The 8,521-nt window shown below is 34.7% G+C and overlaps 2 protein-coding genes across 3 annotated transcripts; one reads left to right on the top strand and one right to left on the bottom strand.

Moving 5' to 3' along the window:
• LOC143624021 (cytochrome c oxidase subunit 6a, mitochondrial-like) lies at nucleotides 1-2,293 on the top strand. Its single transcript, XM_077094778.1, has 4 exons — nucleotides 1-112; nucleotides 934-1,040; nucleotides 1,194-1,236; nucleotides 2,073-2,293. Exons 1-4 carry the CDS (start codon nucleotides 16-18, stop codon nucleotides 2,144-2,146), a joined length of 321 nt encoding a protein of 106 aa, XP_076950893.1. The 5' UTR covers nucleotides 1-15; the 3' UTR covers nucleotides 2,147-2,293.
• Nucleotides 2,294-2,342: 49 nt separating this feature from the next.
• On the bottom strand, nucleotides 2,343-4,688 carry LOC143624064 (uncharacterized). 2 transcript variants are annotated; one of them, XM_077094813.1, is made up of 3 exons: nucleotides 4,215-4,688; nucleotides 3,846-4,169; nucleotides 2,343-3,776 (listed from the first exon to the last, which is right to left on the bottom strand). In XM_077094813.1, exons 1-3 carry the CDS (start codon nucleotides 4,651-4,653, stop codon nucleotides 2,521-2,523), a joined length of 2,019 nt encoding a protein of 672 aa, XP_076950928.1. In that variant the 5' UTR covers nucleotides 4,654-4,688; the 3' UTR covers nucleotides 2,343-2,520. The 2 variants fall into 2 exon arrangements, with proteins under 2 accessions (XP_076950928.1, XP_076950927.1); XM_077094812.1 differs by having other exon boundaries at nucleotides 3,846-4,688.
• Between the last annotated feature and the right edge of the window lie 3,833 nt (nucleotides 4,689-8,521).

Raw genomic sequence — 8,521 nt, forward strand, 5'->3', positions numbered from 1 at the left:
AACATCTGAAAGAAAATGGCTTCGGCGATTGTAAGGACCAGTCTCCGATCGGCTCTTCGCGGTGGTTCTAAGAGATCGTTTTCTTCCGGCGCATCGGCTGAGGAAGAAGCTCGTACGATCCTTCTCTCTTTCATTCTTACCAACTATAATTTATTCGCTTTTAATTTCAATTTGATCATATTTGAAAATTTGATGTTTATTCAAATCTGGTTGTTTTGATTAATCACGTCAATTACGTTAGACCAATTGAAATTTAGGGTTTTGTTTATGTCGATAGATACGGTGATTCACGTATTTCGATTTTAAAATGTTACTTTACTGAAAGAAGTGAATTGTTTTTACCCATTTTTGTTCCTAGGTGTGTGCGTTGGTCGGTTTGGTTTTGGGCTAAAACCAGGCCAAAAACCGAAATGTCTGCCTTTGAGTTTTTGAAAACCATTCGGTTTCGGTTTTTTGTTTGGGTCTGTTCGGTTTTGCCATTTGAGCTTGAAAATTAAAAATTTTGGGTAAAAGAAAAGTTACCCCAAAAATAATGAATTTGGCCTAAGTTTTTTAGTTAGTTAATTGATTATTATACATGCTGGCTAAATTATTTGGGTTAAACTATATATTAATCTATTATAGTTTACTTAAAATTTTAAAATAAAAATAATAATCTATAAGTTCGGTTCGGTTCGGTTTGTTCGATTTTAGTTACACGCATAACCGAAGCGAACCGAAAGTTTGGTTTTTATGAAGTTATAAAAACAAACCATCGTTTTTTTTTTGTTTCGGTTCAGTTATTTTGGTTTGTTTTTTGTTTTTCGTTTTTTTTTGTTTCGGATCGGTTTTTTCGGTTTCATGCGCACCCATATTTGTTCCATTTGTGTACTTTGATCTGGAATTTGGACATGCCTTGTTGATTGCTGTTATGGTTTCGTTTCATGTACACAGGCGAAGCTGCAAAATGGGAGAAGATTACGTACGTTGGCATTGTTGCTTGCTCTATTCTTGCATTTGTTAACCTATCCAAGGGCCATCCTCATTTCGAGGAACCACCTGTAAGCTAAATTTATGTTTTGACAGTTTGTTTAACACTCATCAAACCCACAAAGCATATGGTGGTTCAAGTATTTTTATTGTTATTACAACATTGTTTCTTTGATCTGTTGTTTGTTGAGCTCTTATGTGTAATTTTCAATCTATGTTTGCAGCCATATCCGTACCTGCACATTCGTAACAAGGAGTTTCCATGGGGTACGTCTTTCAGCTTTTACTTATTATTTATGGTGCTTAGTTGCTTGTACATCTCATGTGATCCTTTTGCGACTCCCAAACGGTCAGTTAAATATAAGGGATAAATGAGCTTAAAGGAATTAGAGCACCCAGATTCTTGGTTAATTTTCTGTCTAGGCAACTTGTTCGATGTTTAGCACATTAGGATTAGTTAAGCACTTACATGTCAAAATGACTCAAATGACCCCTGATTAGAAATATGCTCACTACACCCAAAAACTGGAAGCTAATTATCAGTTAAGAACTTAAGACTGATAATTTTTATGAATGTTTTCTTTGTTAATCGCAAAAGACAGAAACCTGCTTTCTTACCACATAAAAAGCGTAGAGTTTTGAAAGTTTTAGAATTTTAAGCAAGGGTGGTTAACTTTATTATTGCTTGTAACAATAAAAAGCTTTATTATTGTTGCATGTGTAGCCTTTGGACTGCACAAAAGCAAGCATGACTTTTGGGTTCACTTTGTCATGACAGTATACTTCATATTATTAAACCGACATGTACTCATTTTTTGTCAAAGTTCTAACCGAATCCAAATGATTATTTCTTAAAATGGCTTGTTCCGACTCGTTACCCCGCCTGACCCGGGCCACCCGTTTAGCTAGGTTTAACTATTACAAGGTTATATTTTTCAGGGATTAGCTAAAATGCGTACGCAGAAGTTGAACTGTTAAAAGGAATCTTGGTTGATTTACTTTTTAAGCAATTTTTTTCTTGCATCATGTGGGGTTTCTTTAAAAGCTGGCATCTTTTTAAATTAATACCTATCGGATCTTAATTTATATGGGTTTCTTTTCAGGTCCAGATGGTCTCTTTGAAGTGAAGGAACACCATTCAAGCATTAAGGCCAATACTGCATATTGTGGGGGATAAGTGATGTTCACTTTTGTGTCATTCAGCTGGAATTGTCTTTCTGTTAAATCCATGTACCGTGGTGATCACTTTTATCATGCCAAAACGCTATATGTTTTACAAATAAAGAGTTTGTGAATGCTCTGCTTCCTTTGTGTTACTTTCTAACCAACTGAATAAAAACGGTCATTAAAGAAAATCCGACTCAATTATTGAATCAATGTTTCCTAATACAAAACCTTAGGACTAAAACGGTGGTGCCACAAAACATATCTCAAGAGGAAACACCGATACATACATTATACAAGCTTTGCAGTAAAGCAAACACAAAAGAATGGGACATAAAAACTTTAGATCTTATAATGTGTAAAACGGGTAAAACACATAAAGAGATTCTACTCAGCAGCTGCGGTATCATGGCTGCTGCTTCCTTCATTTCCGGTCTCTGGCAATGTTCCCAGATCTGTGCGAGCATCCTTCTCATCTTGTGTTACTGACGTACTCTCATCAGTCTGTTCCGACCCTGTATTGTTTGATGAAGTATCTTCACCATTGTTGCTTTCATTTGAGGCTTGTTGTCCATCATCTTTGTGTTCCTCAGCTCCATTGTTCTCATTACCAGTTGAGTCTGTGCTACCATTGTTGTCTGTGCTTTGAGTTTGCTCGTTGGACTCGGTCTGAGTTGACTCATTTTCTGCTGAATTTGATCCATTATTGTCTGTGTTTTGAGTTTGTTCATTGGACTGAGTCTGAGTTGACTCGTTTTCTGCTGGATTTGATTCAGAACTTGCTCCATTGTTGGTGGTGTCTGTGTTTTGTGTTTGCTCGTTGGACTGAGTCTGAGTTGACTCGTTTTCTGCTGGATTTGATTCAGAACTTGCTCCATTGTTGGTGGTGTCTGTGTTTTGTGTTTGCTCGTTGGACTGAGTCTGAGTTGACTCGTTTTCTGCTGAATTTGATTCGGAATTTGCTCCATTGTTGTTGGTGTCTGTGTTTTGAGTTTGCTCATTGGACTCTGTCTGAGTTGACTCATTGTTGTTGGTTTCTGTGCTTTGAGTTTGCTCATTGGACTCTGTCTGAGTTGACTCATTGTTATTGGTTTCTGTGCTTTGAGTTTGCTCATTGGAATCCGTCTGAGTTGACTCATTGTTGTTTGTGTCCGTCCTTTGAGTTTGCTCGTGGGACTCTGTCTGAGTTGATTCATTGTTGTTTGTGTCTGTGCTTTGAGTTTGTTCATTGGACTCTGTCTGAGTTGATTCATTGTTGTTTGTGTCTGTGCTTTGAGTTTGTTCATTGGACTCTGTCTGGATCAATTCGGTCTGTGATGAGTTTGAATCTGAATTTGCGCTGTTGTTGGTAGTGCCTGTTTGCTCCTGAGTTGACTCATTTTGTGCCGAGTTTGAATCAGAAGTTGCTCCATTGTTGGCATCTGTAGTTTGAGTTTGCCCTTCAGATCCTGTCTGGGTTGACTCACCTTGTGCAGTGTTCAAGTCTTTATTTCCATTTTGCTCTTCGGACTCGGTCTTTGTTGACTCATTTTGTGATGAGTTTGAATCCAAGTTTGCTTCATCATTAGTAGAGTCACCGTTCACTATTTGCTCCTTGGACTCTGTCTGCGTTGACTCATTTTGTGCTGAGTTTGACTCTGAGCCTGCTTCAATGTTGGTAGAGTTAGCATCTTCAGTTTGCTCCTTTGACTCTGTCTGAGTTGACTCTGAACTTGCATCATTGTTGGTAGAGTTAGTATCTTCAGTTTTCTCATTTGACTCGGTCTGTGTTGACTCGTTGGAGTTTGATTCTGTACTTTGACCTTTTTGCTCTTCGTTACGCCCCGTTGACTCACTTTGTTCTGAATTCAGGTCAGAACTTATGTTTGTAGAGTCCGTAAATGTGGTCTTCTGAGATTCATCAACCACTTCACTCGACGCATCATCTCCTTTTCTACTATCAACACTCTGCTCATTTCCATCACTTCGGTTTTCACTTTGCCCCTCACCATCACTTCCCACTTCCTTAATATTATTATCTTCTTCATTATGGTTATCTTCGACCTCTCGTTTGGTCTCTTCACTTCCATTCTCTTCATCACTCTTCTCATCCGTTTCTCGACTCTCTTCACTCTCATTCTCCGTCTCGTTCATCTTCTCAATCCCATCCTCCTCTTTACTCTCGTCATCATCTTTACTCTCACCATTCTCCTCATCGGTCTTCTCCTGCTCATTCCCTTCATCCTCCACACTCGCGTCATTATCATGATCCCGACCAAGCTCTTCCGCATTATTCTCATCTACATCTTCATCTTTCGTTTCCTCCACTTTGGGATCAAGATCCTTTCTCCCTAACTTAACTCTTTCATCACTCTGCAACCGCTCGGAGACGGTCGTAGCAGACACCGCCTTCTTATTACCCGTGTGCTGGATCTGGTACAGCAACCACACACTCACACCAAGCAATACCAAAATCTGCAACACATGCTTTATCTTCAACCCTTTGTTTCTACCGTTTCTCCGCGGCGATTGCCTGAACATGATTTACCTCAACACCAGACGAATGCTAATAGGTAACAATTCAAACTGCTAAAGTAAATCATAGATCTGATTTAATAATAATAATAATAATCTAAACTGTATAGATCTGAATTAAACTAGCTCTAACAAATAAGAATAAATAATAAAATTAGAGTATGATGAAATGAAAAAAAAAACGGAACGGAATCAGTTAATCTAAAGCGAACTAAAAGGTGTAAACAAGTAACCGTTTAAAAAGGCAAATCTAATGAGATCTAAATCGAAAATGAGAATAACGTTACCAGATTCAAATAAAATAGAAACTATTTATTTACACAGTTTAATTAATGTTGAAGACGAAAAAACGAAGGAAGTTTACCTTGAGATTAGTTGACACAGTTGCAGAAACTGAGGGGTGGTTAATTAAGTGGAAGCTTGAGATTGAAGTTGCGTATTGTGACAAGTAAATTGATTGACTGATGAATCTAGAAATACACAGGAGTGACTTTTTGGTTCACAGGAACACACAAACACAAATACACACTCTATCTGTATGTGTTGGCAGTATTTAGATCCGATCTATGAAAGTGTGCTGTATTTAACACCTATTTGAGGTCAACTCTGTCTATTATCTATCTTTCTTTTTTACTCCGCCGACGACCATTTTAGCTTTATATATATTTCTTTATTTGTATTTTTTTTATGTTGTAAGGTATACAATGTAATTCTTTTGTTTTTGACTTTTAGTGTGACTATACCCAAGTTAAGTCGGTTGCACGATGGAATGCAAATAAATGCATATATTTGCCTACTTTCATATGTGGGTTTTATATTATATGTGATTTTACAAAGCATTTTTAAATTGTGTGTGAACGTATCGTTTGACTCAAATAAAATGCCTACTTCTTTCTGAGTTGATTCATGAATCATTTTATGAGAGTTTTGTTTATGTTTATTAAATAAACAAATAAATGGACGTTAACAAGGTTTAGAGGTTTGTTTGGATAAATAAATGAATAGGAACAAGAAACAACACATTTTGAACATTTATATCATTGTAAGTGACGTTAACTATTTGTTTATGTTCAACTGGCATATATGTGTTTGTGTGTATGCGTTTAGTGCATAATCAATTTTAGGTAGGAAACCATACAAGCATTTTTACGTACGGCATGGGACATGATAATATGTTAAGGGAAAAAGAGATACGATTAAAAACCATTTGATGTATAGATTCAAAAGAATATGTGTCTGGGTATGTGCGGTGAGTGAATAACATTTTTATAGCATAATTCCTACCTGTATGCTAAAATCTAATTTAAAATCTCTAAAATTTGAGATCATGTGTATGACAATGTGCATTGATTTTCATTTATTTTTAGTTAAATAAAACATTAACATGGATGACAAATATAATTGGTCTCGGTCTTGTCTGTAACAATTTGCTTCAAGTTGAGTCAAGAGGTTCTCTCAGTTGTGGATTTCATCATGAGTGGGTGGATGAGCCGGGTCACCATGTTCTATTCTTCGGGCAAAAAGTGAAACCATTGTCAATGTGAAACCCTGAGCATGCGGGCATTCGTTGTTTAAAAAAAATTAAAAAAGAGCAATACGTGTGGTCACTACGTTTGTATATCAAGTACAAAAAATGGAAGAAAACTAAATACATATTTGGCTTAGGTGTAGTTATCAATTAAGTAGTTTCAACTTTTAATTTAATTGAGCTTAAAGTAGAAAATTATTAAATTATAGGGTGAACACTATCTTTCAAAATTCATTGCTAAGTTACACAATCATTAAAAAGCCTTTTATTACTAATGCTTATAAAGGTACGATGTCATTTCATCTTGATTAGCTGATTTCATCATTTTTCATATTTTTACGTTACTACATCATTCTCTCAATTGTTTAACATAATAAGTTACATTTACAAGTTTGTTCGGTAATGTAAGACTGTTGATTAGTTCTTCAAGTAAGTAATATAAAACATGATAAATATTTAACCTATGAACCTGTTACAGCATGGAGAGTAGTAACCGCAACAGAGAAGGATGTAGACGACATGGTTGTCAGCTTGGTCGAGTTCCCCTTTAGAATGTATAGTTAAGGATGGTGTTAGGGTTCTTGAGAGGAACCCGATTTTAGGAGAGAGGAGGCACACAAATTGTTAAGTGTGTATGATTAGGTTATGATGTTAATATTTATCTCTTTTTATATACACCCAAGGGAAACCCTTTATTAGTTAATTATAGGTAATATGGCCCATCAACAATTACCAAACTAATATATAATAAGGTATAGTTAATATTTTGATCTATTATAATATAAATGATTATAATGGCCATATATAAATAAATATTATTACATATTATTCTTACATTTTCTCACTTGGCCGAGTAATCATTTATTATGAGTATTAGATAAGCCTGATCAGGAGTTAACACTCATTTTAGCTTTAAACTTAAACTGGAGCAGAAAAATATAGTCATTGAATTGAACATCAACTCAAGACCCCCATTAATCATACTGCAGTCCTTATTTAAAACCTAAGTAGTTATGATCAAAATTTTCAAGTAAGCCCTTCAAACGTTTGATTTGTATAATAATTTGTCTATATGTCATTATGCATGCAGAACATATTAAGAGACATACAAATCAAAACTGATAAGGAAATTTAATAGTTAATCATTCATAGTATGATATGCAGTTGCGCATAGTCATCAATAACCCGTCATTATTATAAGCGCTTTCATAATATTTATGGGTGAGACTTTTATTATCGGATCCTTAAGCATATCATGAATGTATTCGATACGAAAATTTAGATTCCTCAATTCGTTCATAAACGAATAATTAATTTCATATCAAAAGTTAATGCAGCACCTCTCAAACTGTTACTGTTTGAGAAAACATGGTAACTGACTTTATCACAATAAGTCTTCTATATATAATTTATATGGAGTTTAATAAACTTATAAGTCCACTAATAAATGTTCAACAACATTTATTGACAACAACGTTGTGATTAATCAACATATTATGTCGTTATGACTTAGATTGTTGTTATCAGTTCATTATGACTCCTCCATGAGATAGATTTGTCTACTGACATAAGAATATATCCCGAAAATTACATTTTCTTATCTTTGAATATGACAAAGTTTAGAGTAATCTACCGGTTTGAATTCTCACTTCTTCTTTTAAATTAAGTCTTTCGTTTCTTTTAAAGATATCTTAGTATTCTTTTAGATGCTTCACATTAATCTAGACATATCTAGTGTGTTGCAATTTTGAGTAATATCTAAACGAGTATAGATTTGAACTTATATAAGGCTTATACTTAATGAAGCATAAGAAAATAATCTATGTGTTCATATTATCCTCTAAAGTAGAGCAATACTGTTTGTTACATGTGTAAGGAATATATCTGATATCTATAATATCAAAGTATGTGTGAAAATGCTTTGACTCATGTAACATATACTTGTCAGAAGAATGTCATCTATATAAGGACAAGTTTGTTTTTTAGTTGCTCCCACTCATCTTGAGATAGGTACATTAATCCACTTGTTTTTGATGAAAATAATTGTATAAATATTTTATCCTATTTTGATGTTTGCATTAACCCACATATGGATTTATTGACTTATAAACTAAATGTTCTTTGACATTCAGTTTATAACTTTTAGGTTGTTTTATGAACATATAAATATGTAAGCCGATGGTTAGGGAAAGTTGTTTTAATGTTCATCTAATGTAGCTCTTAACTATTGTAAGCTACTAGAACAATAACGATCTTTAAAGAAATCTTTTGTAATATAGGTAAGAAGATTCTTTGATAATTGGTTTATCCTTGAATATAACCTTTAACAATCAATCGTGCTTCTTA

The sequence above is a fragment of the Bidens hawaiensis genome, unplaced genomic scaffold (assembly GCF_021521415.1).
Source record: "Bidens hawaiensis isolate Kalapana, Puna unplaced genomic scaffold, B.hawaiensis_p1.1 tig00003653_1, whole genome shotgun sequence".
Lineage (NCBI taxonomy): Eukaryota > Viridiplantae > Streptophyta > Magnoliopsida > Asterales > Asteraceae > Bidens > Bidens hawaiensis.